The following is a 13429-nucleotide window of genomic DNA, read 5'->3' as shown; positions in this document are numbered from 1 at the left end:
GAAAAAAATACTCCCGAGATACAGATTTAAACTAAAACTGGGGAGATTTAAACTAATTTCTATGGAGCCTCAACAAAGTGGTCTCTGACTGTGGCCTGAGTTCATATGAGACTTCTAGTCCTTTTAAACCTCCAGATACTCTACTGTTGAAATCTGTCACAATCACCCTTCCAGGGAAGAATGACAGGACAATTACCCTACTTCAAAGATGAAGAAGTTGAGGTGTTAGGCAGAGATTACTTCCCTCTAAGTCAGGCAGGCTCTTTGGCTCTGTGCTCGCAACCATAAACTAGACCATTTGATTATAGGTATTTATTATATTCTTACAGGTGAATTTACCTTTAAAATTGCTTTAATACTTGCACTTACAAGCAACAGGTAAACAACAACGAACAGTTATTACTGGGCAGTGTCAAAGGGATAAGGACGTTGAGAGGTGAGTGGTGGGTCAAGCAAGCTTCACACAAAGGTATTTACGTGAAGGACAGGAAACACTGGCATGCTAAAATCTGCAGAGAATACGATACAAACACTACGCGGGCTGGAGACACCAATGACATTAAGAAACATGTCTGGAATATGAAGCTTGGTATACAGTTCAGATGCGGAGTATCCCCGGTGGTGGCCATTCTTGGTTGTCAACTTGACTCCATCTGGAATGAACTAAAATCTAACAATGGAGTGCACGCCTGGGAGGGACTTTTGCTTAATTTGGAGTTGGTAGCTCTTCCTTCAATCTGGATCTTCAGGTGGGAAGACACACCTCTAGTCTGTGCCATGCCTTCTGTTGGCAGCCTATGTGAGGACATGGAAGGAGGAAGCTTTTGCTCTTTGCTTGCTTGTCCTTACCTTGCAGGCAAGTCCATTCCTTCAACGGCAATGCAGCCTACTCCACTGGGACTCCAGTGTATACTGAAGACCAGCTGAGACATCCAGCCTCATGGATTGAACAACTACTGAATTTCTGGACTTTCTGTTTATTGTTGGATTAGCCTGTAAGTCATTCTTCTGGGAATTTATTCTGTAGGTGCTGTTTGCTAATCTAGAGAACTCTGACACAGCTCCCAAAGGCCTGTGCCCTGAGGCTTGGGCCCAGCCCACATTGTTACTGAGAGGTGATAGGACTTTTGTAGCGAGGGCCAGTGGAAGAGAATCAGGTCACCAAAGGACATTTTCTAGAAAGGGATATTGGACCCCTTTTGCCTTTGCTTCCTGCCTCAATACACTGTTCTGTCACAGGCTCAAAGACATAAGGCCAAGCGTGTGTAGTTCTGACACGGTAAGCCAAAACGTGTGATGTGTGGTATTCCTTCATGTCAACTATCTTGTTTATCCTACTTTTCCAACTACAGGTTTAATTATTTAACAAGACGAAGTCAGAGCTCCAGGCCCAGACCTAATGTTCTAGTCACTTCTGATGCTAAATATCTTTTATTGTCAAGTTGCAGTAAAAAAAAAAAAAAAAAAAAAAATGAAACAAAAAACCAAAACAATAAATAATACTGAGCACTCTTGCTATGGATCCAGCCAAAATTTCAACAAAAACTTCCTAGCAGCTACTAGAGAACACTTTAAGTAAACTGAGCATGAGAACCACAGTGGCCCCGTCCCCATCCCACTCTGAAGTCAAATCAACTGATTGTGACGATGTAAGACCTAAACTACTAAAGCCAATTAAGGCACTGGATGATTAAACCTTTATATATAAAGGAACAATAACCCAGAAGAATAGAATTAAAGTAGTCTTTGCTACCATACTGTCAACAATACTGATGAGGTTTGGAATGATTACAGCACTAAGAATATTTTCAGAAAATGACAGTTAGGTGTAGTGGACAGGTGGCTCACACTCAAGACTCAAGTCTACTTAAAAAAAATTATCTCACTAGCACTAGATTCTAGCTCCTTTTTGTATTTTTTTCCTCCTCTTTTGGTTTCAAAGGCGCTTCTACAACCCATAAGAGGGATTGCAGTGCACGTAGCCTACAGACCCTACATTATGCTCTCCTGACTACTGCAGTGCACGTAGCATCCAGACCCTACATCATGCTCTCCTGGCTACACCAGTTTGGTGACGTACTGGTACAGCTGATCTGCAAATGCATCAGCGGAAAACTTCTCGGCCACCCTGGCTTTCCCAGCCAGGCCCATCGTTGCTTTCAAGGATGGTTTGTGGATGAACTTCTCCATGGCTTCTGAGAAGTGCACTGGGTCAGGCTCACACAGAAACCCCGTGACCTTGTGGACTATAGACTCCAAGGGCCCACCGGAATTAACGGCGATGACTGGACACTGCATGTACATGGCCTCCAGAGGGACGATGCCAAAGTGCTCATTGCTCGGAGTGTAGAGCACACACAGGCAGCCGTGGAGGAGGGAGATCTTCTGTCTGTCAGAGAAGGACCGCAGGAAGGTCACGTGCCGCTCAAGGTCTGTCTCTTGGACTATTTGCTTCAGCTCCTTATAGTGTTCCACGTTCTCCGGGATCCTGTCGTCATAACCACCAGCCATGAAAAGATGAACCTTCTCCCACTCTTGAGATGGCAACCGAGCACGAAGGTGGACTAGGGACCTCAGTGCCAAGGGCAGATTTTTCTTCCTTTCGTATCGGTTGATAGAGAGGAACAGGAATTGTTTCCCCTTGGGGACGAGGTCGTCTATCTTTTCAGGGATGGCCAAGTCAAAGCTGCCGATATTCAGAGATGGGTAGAGTACATCAGGATTTCTGTGAGACAGGGTCTTGAAGGTTTCCTTAAAGACGGAAGCTGTGTACTGGCTGTTGACCAAGATGCGATCGGCCATGCCTGTGGTGTATTCCTCGATCCAGTCGATGGGCGCCCTGTAGAACTTCTTCAGAGCTGAATTCCTCTGAGCAAGCAGCAGATCTGGGAAGTGACAGTAAAACAGGACCCTCTTACGCCGTCTGGCCAGTTTGAACACGGGGATACAGGCAGACACCTAATGAAGGTAAAACAGTAGGTAAGTGACTGGTCGCCTCAACCGCCATGGCCACAATTCTTTTCCTGTTATAGCCTAGCCGCCTGGTATTACTGAATCCATAGGATTTGGGTAAATGTCTACATTAACCATGAATACACAGCTTCCTCAGGGTGGTTCAGTGCAACTCAGGATCATAATTAAAGAATCTCTGGAGCATCTGTGGCTATTTCTACCTGTTTGCTTGCTTAGAGTACAGAGGTATCCATTGTGGGTAAAAGCACTGGGTGGCCGAGTACAGCTCGTGAGAGAATAAGGTGACACCGCTGGAAGTAAAAGCTGGAGAAACTGCTACTGACATTTACAGTGAGCTACTCCATGACCCATAACTGCCTCCCGCCTCTCAGGAGTTTCCTCAGAGGGCTGTGTAAGAAGTGAGATAAGTGCAGTCAGTATGAGGATGTCACATCTAGTGTCACATCTCCTGTCACACCTAGGATCACACATACACACATACACACACACACACACACACACACACACCCCAAACCTGGTTACAATGTGAGTGTCTTTTAGGGAAGACTGGAGTATTTACAAGATATTTCAATAAGGGGACTTTCCAGCCACTCAAGAGATTGATATGGTTCTTGAATATCAATAAAGATGTCTCAAATTTTTGCAGAACAAAAGTAAAGTTTCCAACAGCAGGTAAACCGAATCTCAGTTATGTACAAATAAGACGTATCAGGAAGCAGGCACATATACTACAGTGGTCCACATCATTTCTGGAAGGATGTAGAAGACACTGTTGACAGTGGTCCTCTCAAGGATGGGAATGGGGAATTTTTACATTATACTTTCTATTTGAACTTTTACTCCTGAGTAAATGTTAAAAAAAAAAAATGGCGAGGCTTAGGAGTTGGCTCCAGGTATGGCAGTGGATACCTGTCTAAAAGTCTAGCTCAATCTTTCAGTTCCAGGTTCCATGAGAGAGCCTGACTCCAATGTTCAGGTGGAGATTAGCTGACCTCTGGTCTCCATATAAAAGCTCAGACACTTGTATAGACAAAATAACTGGATGTTTCTCCAAAGACCAATGAGGATCATGGTAAAGTTTTAATGGAGACATGATACATTTAGCTTGACTTTAATCCATAGCACTGCTAAGTACTGGAATGGCAGTATTAAGAAGACTGGAGAGGGTGGAATGGATGGGACCTGGAAGCAGAGACAATAGGAATAACAGAGAAGAAAGAAGAGTAAACATACAAGGTGTGGCCAGAAGGCGACTTTTAATGTTAGCAACCTTACCAGGATCCAATCATCCAAATCTAAACATTTAAAATGCAGGCATGTAAGCCCTACCTCAAGGATCTTCAACGAAAGGAAGGGGGCGGGGGAGAGATGTCCCTGCGATCTGCCATTTTAAAGGGTCCATACTAAAACTGGTGACCGTTCTCTCCCTGGGGACTCCTGCTGGACAGTTCCTAAAAACCTAGAACAGAGGTCCCTCCCCCAGCCTAGAATTGGTGGCGGCCTCACCTGGTCGCACACCACCACGTCGAACTCGTCGCCAGAGAGAAACAGCACATAGAGCGCCAGAAAGACCATGCGCACGTAGGAGCAGATGGCGGTGCCGCGGCCGCCCCAGCCCAGGCTGCGAGGCAGCCAGTCCCCTGCGCATTGCACCTCGAGCTCGCGGGTTTCAATGAAGGAGTGGTTCGGGTCGTAGTGCGCGGTCCATATCTTCACCTGACAGCCGTACTCCTGCAGCGCCAGCGCCGCGTCCAGCACTAACCGCTCGGCACCGCCTATACCCATGTCTGGGTGCAGAAACAGCACAGATGGGCTGTAAACCCGGGAACGGGTTCGGTACAGGTTTTCGGCCATGGTAGATTCGCCGCGCCTGCGCTCTCCGCACGAGCTTCTGCTAGCTCCTGCAAGCTCCGCCCCGGGCCCCCGCCGGCTACTGTAAGTCGACCCAGCGCAACTACGCCTGCGTCAGTTTAGGACACATCAGCGATAAATCTGTGGGCGCCAAGAAAATGCCTGACTTAATTTCTCGCGGGAAGGTGTTCAAAGCTTTCAATTTGGTGACGTTTGACCATATGAAAGACGCTAAATAAATTAAATAAAAGAAGCGAAAGATCTTTATTTTCGCACGGCCCAGCTGTTCTCAGCATAATTTTTACAGGCATATCTTAGGACAGTCCAGACATCCTAGAGTCTGCGAAGACCCTGCCAGCCGGCCGGGGGCGGTTCCAGAGCCTGTGTCTACTAGTGTTCCGAGTGCTCGGCAACTTCCTGACTACACTCTTCGTGCCTCCTGTGCCCACTGTTCTTAGACATTAGCATGGTGCGTGGTCCCCGCTTCCATGGGGCGCACTAGCCCATCTTCGTCTCCTTCTCTTTCCGGGACCTCGTTGCTCTTCCCTGCTTCTCGGTTGTGTGTGGGGTCGGGGGTGGGAAGAGGACCCGACCCGCGATGTTCACTGTCTGCTTCTCTCCGCAGCCGGGTCCAACGCCCAGTGGCACCAACGTGGGCTCCTCTGGACGCTCTCCCAGCAAAGCGGTGGCCGCCCGGGCTGCGGGATCCACTGTCCGGCAGAGGTAAGTGGCTCCTGCGGTGACTGGAAGAGGTGAGGGACCCAGGAATTTGCATTGCTGGGACGAACACCAGGATAGGAAGATTCATAGGGGCCGGGTGATCCCCAGCTGACGTGGCCATCCAGTTACAGGCCCTTTAGGAGGGAGGCATGATTTTTCTCTCCTTGATCAGCTGCACGCACCACTTCAGTTAAAGGTAAGTTAAATTAGACCAGGATCAGGAACAACTTTAGGAAAAGCGTTGGCGTAAGGCTGGTGTGTCTGAGGCTTTACCTTCAGTCTTCCATCAGGTGGTCGCATACACACTGACTAAATTTGCCTTACACAACAGTCTGTTACCCTGGTTCCCCATCCCAGCTGTGTATGTCTTTCTTTTTAAGTCTAGTTTGTATATCTGTGTGTGTTGTATGCACATATATGTGTGTACATCACTTTCTTGCCTGGTGCCCTTGGAGGTCACCTGAAACTGCCGTTATGAGTGACTGTGAGCCACCATATGAGTACTGGGGACCGATTTGGAGTTCTCTGCAGAAGCAACAAGTATTCTTATCGACTCAGCCATTTCTCCAGCTTCAGTATCTCCTTATTTTTAAATGTCACTGCTTATTTACAGAAATCCAGAAATTCCAGTCATTTTTAAAAAATATTTGGTGTCTTCTCCATACAGTCATATGCCAGACTTCACAGAAAGACCTCACTACTTTTCTTCCTTCATTTCTGTCCACCCAGTTTAGCCCTCAACTTCTGCTTTGTATTTCCACCACTGTCCATCCTCCAGCTTGCTGTTACTCTTCCACTTGGGTTCTCTGTAAGTTTCTGGTGGTACCTGTTAAAAGAGGAGGCCTTTAGAGGGATCTCAGGCCTCTCCTTTCACTCCCCTGTGAGCCAGCAATTCTGAACTTACTACCATTTTTTTTTTTTCCAGTTAGTTTCTTTTTAGACAATCACATACTACTTAGGGTTGAACTTATATCATCCCGCCTTCACATCCCGTGTGCTGGGATTATAGATGTAATGGTATGTACTATTTATGTCTACATGGTCATCTCCTCTGCTTTGACAGAATATCGGCCCAAGTCCCCTTTTCCAGCTCCTGTCTTAAATCACAGCAGATGTTGACTGAAGGAATCAATCAACTGCATTGTTGTGTTTGTAGACCTTGAAAATGGAAAGGTGTACTTTATAAGTAACCTTAAGAAGTTGAAGAGGAAGGCTTGAGGATGTAGTGGGTAGATAGCTCAGTATTAGAGAGCTTGCCTGGCATGCATGCATGTGTAAGGCTGTATGCTTGATCCCTAGCATGACCCACAAAACAACACAACAACAACAAAAGAGCATGTGAAGGGCTTGTCTTGTTGACTGCAGTAGGAAAATCCAAATCTACAGTCTGAACTAGGTGGTTAGAACATGTGTGTAACAGATTGCAGCTCGGAGAAGGAAGCTGTAATAGAACTGGCTATAATTTAGATTGTATGTGCCTGGGGTGCTTTTTGTTGTTAGCTGGGATTTCAAAGAGTATTTTTTTTGGCTACTCTTTTAGGTGTGTATAGTTCTTTGGGGATTGTTTTTTGTTCAAGAGGAGTTAATAGGGAAGTTTGGCCATCTGAGAGTTCTTAGGGGACCAGATGGTACCTAATTATGAAATTATCAAAGGATAGTAAGTAAAAATGAGGCAGCCCCTGCACAAGTGAGGTGACAGATGTAACTTTGAAGGTTATAGATACAGATGACATCTTTTAGGTTCTTGTATTGTAGGGTTCGTAATAATACCAGACAGCTAGTGGCTGTATGTATGTATGGTGTGTACAAAATTCATTCACACATGCTAGTGAGTGTGTGGCTATATGCATGAAGTGCACAAAATTCATTCTAGAAACTTGTTGATGGTTAGGTAATTGTGATCGCTGTTGACTGTCTAAGAATATGTCCATTGTTTGAGAAGAAGTTGAAGCTCTGGTTAGTGATACTTGGGTGCTGTAGTGTGCAGTTTCTGTCTCTCTGAATGAAGCGGCAGAAGTGATAAGGCCTCAGAGAAGTGGGTGGAAGTTAAGGTTAAGCTGGGGTTGGAGCCCTTATCTGCACAGTACAATGGAAAGGAAGCTGCCACAGGATGAGAAGGAGAGATGAAACCTCAGAGACCACAAACTAGGAAATGCCAGCCTCATGGTGTTCCTGCAGAAGTGATGGAAATGACAAGTTTAAGATGGTGGAATAGTTGGGGATACCAAGACAGTCAGGAAATAATAACTGAGGGGCTGCGATGTCGCCTCACTTTACCTTGGAGAATGTAATTGTAAGAAAGATAGGGCTTGTCTGCATGCTGTGAACTTCTTTCCGGTGTGGAGGCTATGAGTAACCAGGACAAATAAATAGGTCTTGGGATTTCAAGTGATGAAGGCAATAAATTAGGGAAGCTGTGTGAGGAAAGCGTGAGGGTGGATAGTTTGGATACGGTGTTCAGGGTGAGTGGCTCGTAGAGACCCATGAGGTGCAAGGGAACGAGTGACACACTGGTCCAGGGAGGATAGGCCTCCTAGGAAAAGGAACAGTAAGTGGACGGGCAGGTCAGTGGGCTGGGGCTGCTCCTGCCCATGTGCCAGCAGCCATGGCGGTAGGCCACCGCATGCGCGTGGTTAGGGTGGGCCGCATTTGTTAGAGTGCAGGAAGAAGTTGTAGACTCCATTGAAGATTAAGAGATTGAAGTGGGCTCTGTTAGGCACCTCAGCTAGCTTCCCAGATAAGGTAATGAGGGATATTGTGAGCACGGTTTGGTGTTTCTATGGACCCTGCTATTCAGATCCTCTGCTCTGCCCGACTGCCAGATAACAACAAGAACACATCCTTCTGGTTTCTGTAGGGATCTTGAAATTCCAACTTGGAAGAGAACTAAATTCAGGGGTTGTGCCTCAAAGAGTGGCAAGCACATGGTGGTAGTTGTGGCTCAGGTGATAACTTTCCATGTGGACACTGGCTTATCTTTGGTCACAAGTCCTGTTTTATGAACAAAGGAGATTTCAGGTACCCACCCTCCAGGTTAGAGACATTGCTGCCCAGGGAGGCTTTCTAAGAGCACAGGTACTCTGCACACCCTGTACGTCTTTTTTGCTGCTTAAAGCCTTCCCACAGAAGCAGTCACACATAGATTGTATGTTTCCAGGCCACTGTAGCCCGTAAGTAATACATCTGCAATGTCATTCACTAGCAGAGTAGACTCAGATCATGGGTACTGACTGCTGTCAGAGTTGTCATGAGCACAGTTGGAGTCAGACTGGGACCAAGGCTCTAATCTTCTGCTCATGTGGTAGGATGAGCTCCCTAGGCTATAGTCAGGATTTCTGCATTCAGAATGTCATGCCAAGACTGTGATGGGGTGAGGTGGGCTTTAGGCCTGCTCAAGGATCAGCAGCCCACACAGGAATGGGGTTTTAGTAGAGAGAGTATTGGGATTTGGTAGGACAGAACGTTCTTTTTTTTCCACACCTAACCCTTCTGGCATAAAAATAGGGCTGAAGATTTCGTTTGGATTTCTTCTTGTCACCCAGTGCTCGGGTCCTTGCTTTGCCACCCTAGCACAGAGTTGGGCAGTGCCCCCTCCCACAGGAGGATAGTTGCTAGGAGAGTCTGGGTCTGGTCCTGGTCCTGAGTGTCCATGCCTTTGGTCTGCTCTGCCTCCATGATGGCTCTGTGCACCAGCCATCATCCTTTTGCAGAGAACAAGTTTGCTTTTTACCTCCAGCTCCTCTCCAAGACAGATGGTCAGTATATCAAGATAGCTCAAGTACCTTACAGAGTACTCGTTCATCGTGAGTATTCTACAGTTTGGGGACCTTGATATATTTATAGTTCAATGTCTTTTCTTAATTTTGCAGCAAGTGCAGTTATTTTTAAGCCATCTTTTCAAGTAATCCTTTCAAAATAAAATTATAAATTAAGGGCATTTATAGATGGGTTTATTTCATAGAAGTTCCTATGAAGACAAGCTGAGGCACACTGTCCACTGAGAAGGCTAGATATGGTCAAGGCAGTTACTGTATGCATTGGCAAATGACAGGTAGTACTCAGTCCACAGAACACAAGATTAGAAAGGTAAAGGTAGGGTTTGAGTTTATTTTCGTAAAGTAGGTCTTCTTACAGCTTGCTTTTTAAAAAAGAAAGCCTGTATGCTAGAATCATATGATATGTTATTAAAAGGGTTTCTGAGAAAAACTACTATTTTTTTTTTTTTAAATCCCTTTCAGAAAAAATGCCAGTTGTGGAACCCGGAGCGCAGGCCGCACGACCTCTGCAGGGACTGGGGGGATGTGGCGGTTCTACACGGAAGATTCCCCAGGGCTCAAAGTGTAAGTCGTGGAGTGGACTTGCGTGTGTCCTGTGACCGAGGTGTAGGAGCTGCATCTGACATGATGCCCTGCAGCTGCCTTTGTGCCTGGTGGGCTGGGTCTGGCTCGCCTGCTCATCAACTGATGGACAGATTAGGGTGCTGAAGGATACCTCTCTGGGCATGATTAACAAGGAGCCTCCTGTCACTGTGTCAGAGTAAATGGCAGGCATGGAGAACTAGAGGGAGCCGCTTAATTAGAGGAAATCGCTCTTCATTTGGTTCTCCTGCCCCATATTGGGAAACGGGAGGGGGCATTTGAATGGGAATTGGGTGATTTTTCAAAGCTGCCCTGAGGGGAAGCTGTTATTAGTACAGCCTAATGGAAATGTCCCTTTATGTTGTGGTACCCAAAGTTCTTTGGCTTCCTTGCTGTGGTGGGTAGTGGGTGGACCCAGGAGGGTGAGCGCTTCACTTTCCAAGCCTTGCCTTGGGGAGACTTGACTGAGGAGAGGTGACCATCCAGGCAACTTCTGTCCTGTGCAAACTTACCTCTGAGGCCAGGTTGTCTGTTACCATAGCACCCTTTCCTGCTACTTCCCAACTAAACCCGATGGATAAGGGATGATGATAACACAGCAAATCTCCCTCCTTTGTGTAGCCCTTGCTGTTTTTCAGAAAAATTAGTATCTTTTTTGTTTTGATCTGACTGGTCTTCCTGAGGTAGGAGCTCCACCATTTTGCAGATGAGTCTCAGAGGCAGTGAGGTGCTCAGACACAAATGGTAGGAGGCAGAGCAGACCTGACTGTTGGGGCCCACACCTTCCTCTACTGCTTGACTGCCTGTCTGATAGAAAAGAGACAAAAATTCCGTTAGTTTAATTGATTCGGCTTACATTACAGATTTAGTTTGTGAAGATTTCTCTATAGAAATATATATCCTACTAAATATATAGTAGGATTTGGTTTAATTCATTTATTGAATTTTTTTCCTGTTACATTTTTGTTTTCTTTTGTGGGGCAGGGTCCAGACTAATCTGGAATGTACCTTCTTTCTACCTTAGCCTCCTAGCTGAGCACTGGGACTACAGTCTTATGTGACCAGGCCTGGCTAGTATCCCCCCCCTCCCCCCCCCCCCCCCGTCAGCTTGTAAGAATATCTTTATGAAGCATTTTTTTCTCCTGTGGGGTGTGAGCCCGTGGTGTTCTGACAGCCTTTGGTGATTTTCTTGGTGTTGGAGGAGTAGCCTTGTATTTCCTTGCTCTTGCCAGTGGCTCTGGAACTCGTTTTAAATTCTTCAGAAAGGTGGGAAATCCTTGTTTGGGCAAGTCTGCCTCATGCCTGCCCTTGGAGTCCTTCAGTTGTGGTACTCTGATCTTCCCAGGAACTGGTAGGAACTGTCTCTTGAAGTTTCATAAGCAGTATCCTAACCATGTCAGAGAAATGTGCTTCGGTGAAAGGACACAGTTGGAAGTTCTACCTACAGATCTCTCCGCCAGCACCTTTCAGCTTATTTTTGTCTCCTTCTGGGGATTTTGTGAGATTTTCAGGTTTCCTGAGAACCTGCTCTAAGTCTGCTTTATGTGTATGTAACACATACACATAAAAGGTGGGTGGGCAGTAACCTCTTTACAGATGGGGAGGCAGACTTGAAGGTAAGGAGTGGGCCACAGGCAAGCTTGTGAATTCAGGCATCCTCACTCCATGCCCTTGAGAGCTGGATCTGTGCTCTGGCTGATGTTAGCAGTGGTGCCTGGCAGTAAGGGAGGAAGATGAATTCCTGTGGTCATGCTCTCTCCATTTTAACCTTCTTACTCTCTAATTGTACAAATTTTAGAATGATCTAGCAGAAAACTCGATCTCCATAGTATTTATTATCCAGTCTGATCCAGTCTGTCCCTACTGCTACCTCACCTGGCCTGCCTGGCAATGCCTTGATGAGTAAAGGATTTCTTTTCTGAGAATCTACTTCCCAGTTTATCTGGGAGCTGAAGGGAGATGTGTCAAATTCTCCAAACCTGCCGTGGCAATGCTGACAGTAAATGTTCCCAGCTTGGTACATTCAGAGGCAGTTCTTTATAGCAAGCAGCATTTGATTTAAAGAAAGGCAGATGAGGAAATCTATTCCCTGTCTACACTAAGCCCATGGATACAAGTCAGTTTAGTGCACAGTGCTGGAATGTGGTACCAAGATTTAGACTTGCTGGGTGTGATGTGTACCCCTTTAAACCGAGTACTAGGCCAGCAGAGGCAGGTGGATCTCTGAATTCAAGGCCAGCCTGGTTTCAGTGTAAGTCCTGGGACAGTCAGGTCTATACAGAGAGACCTTGTCTCAACAAAACAAAAGAAATAAAAAGAACTTCCAGAGGATGAATGACCATGATGGGTGGAGTCAGAGATGTTCAGACCCCTGTGTTCTGGGTGTTTTTCGGCAGGAATCCCTCTGAGCCTCAGGTTTCTTTATGTATAAAATGAGATGAATACTTGTCTCATTCATGAGATGCATGAGTTTGTGCAGGTTAAATGGAATCAAAGATTCACAAACATTTTATGCTAATTCATCTGTGTGAATCATCCACTGTAGTGAGACAGGAAAGGCTGTCATAATACATGTTAATTTGAGAAGGTTTGTAAATAGATGTTTTGTACATAAGAGTTTAGGAAATTTTTATTTTTATTGTAGAACATACTAAGTACACAAAATTAGCATATCTGAGGGATTATCTCTAAGACATCAGATGGTTTCGTTTGTGTATAATGTTCTGTGTTTCAGCAGAAGAGGAGACTGACTGTACCTCCTCCAGTCTCAGCACAGCTGCCTGGCCATCGCCATGTCCATCTGTCCAGTGTCAATTCTGGGAATCCCTTTGGGTGGTATAGACAAGGTCTCCACGCTGCCCACCTGAGACTGAAGTAAGCATGCTTCTCTTCTCATTCCCAGGGGCCCGGTCCCAGTGCTGGTGATGAGTCTTCTCTTCATCGCTTCTGTGTTCATGCTGCACATTTGGGGCAAGTACACGCGGTCATAGATTGGGCTGCATCCATCTGTCATCTGAAGAAGAAGGAAAAACCCAACATATCTTGGACCAAAAGTGTATTGATTTTCTGTTCACGTTTATTATTTTACAGAGAATAAGAATTGACTTTGAGAAATCAGTTTTTTCTATGGCTAATAAACTTTGGAATTGCTTTATATGGAGACTGGTTGCCGATGCTTTATTGTGAGGTCCCTCGGTCTCTGCCTTTAGGTTTACCAGGGAATAGGTGGGTATTCTTTCTTACGGAACTCATTCTTTGCAGGATTGACAGTTCCACACACAACCATGTTGTCACTCAAATCCAAGATGCTCTAATTGGCCTTGGCATGTTTTCCCAAGGTATTTCTGTGCTGGTGATTGTCATTTTGGGTACTTGGTTTTCAAGAAGTGTGCCTTGGATTCCCATCAGAGATCTGTGTGTGAGGCAGCTGGTGCCGAGGGTAAAGAGTCAGAGAAATCAGAAACCAAGAATCTTGGCTGGGTTGTCTGCTCATTCTGTTCTTTTGTTTTGTTTTTACTTTTTTGAGA

At 45.8% G+C, this 13429-nt stretch overlaps 2 protein-coding genes across 2 annotated transcripts; one reads left to right on the top strand and one right to left on the bottom strand.

Annotated features, from left to right (window-relative positions):
* Window positions 1–297: 297 nt before the first annotated feature.
* Alg2 (ALG2 alpha-1,3/1,6-mannosyltransferase) lies at window positions 298–4909 on the bottom strand. The gene is made up of 2 exons (XM_034503568.2): window positions 4480–4909; window positions 298–2958 (listed from the first exon to the last, which is right to left on the bottom strand). Exons 1-2 carry the CDS (start codon window positions 4825–4827, stop codon window positions 2059–2061), a joined length of 1248 nt encoding a protein of 415 aa, XP_034359459.1. The 5' UTR covers window positions 4828–4909; the 3' UTR covers window positions 298–2058.
* Window positions 4910–5136: 227 nt separating this feature from the next.
* On the top strand, window positions 5137–13062 carry Sec61b (SEC61 translocon subunit beta). The gene is made up of 4 exons (XM_034501734.2): window positions 5137–5293; window positions 5450–5547; window positions 9783–9884; window positions 12805–13062. The coding sequence occupies exons 1-4, from the start codon at window positions 5291–5293 to the stop codon at window positions 12890–12892; spliced, it is 291 nt and encodes a 96-aa protein (XP_034357625.1). The 5' UTR covers window positions 5137–5290; the 3' UTR covers window positions 12893–13062.
* The last annotated feature ends 367 nt before the right edge of the window (window positions 13063–13429 follow it).

This window comes from Arvicanthis niloticus, chromosome 5 (genome assembly GCF_011762505.2).
Source record: "Arvicanthis niloticus isolate mArvNil1 chromosome 5, mArvNil1.pat.X, whole genome shotgun sequence".
NCBI lineage: Eukaryota > Metazoa > Chordata > Mammalia > Rodentia > Muridae > Arvicanthis > Arvicanthis niloticus.
The sequence above is the reverse complement of the archived record's forward strand: the minus strand, read 5'-3'. Positions and strand labels throughout refer to the sequence as shown.

Bases quoted from the DNA above. Each gene is read 5' to 3' on its own strand.
- Alg2 (XM_034503568.2), bottom strand. From the start codon at position 4,827: ATGGCCGAAAACCTGTACCGAACCCGTTCCCGGGTTTACAGCCCATCT. The intron at 2,959-4,479 runs GTGAGGCCGCCA...TACCTTCATTAG, and splicing joins ACGTGGTGGTGTGCGACCAG to GTGTCTGCCTGTATCCCCGT.
- Sec61b (XM_034501734.2), top strand. The intron at 5,548-9,782 runs GTAAGTGGCTCC...AATCCCTTTCAG, and splicing joins GGATCCACTGTCCGGCAGAG to AAAAAATGCCAGTTGTGGAA. The intron at 9,885-12,804 runs GTAAGTCGTGGA...TCTCATTCCCAG, and splicing joins GATTCCCCAGGGCTCAAAGT to GGGCCCGGTCCCAGTGCTGG.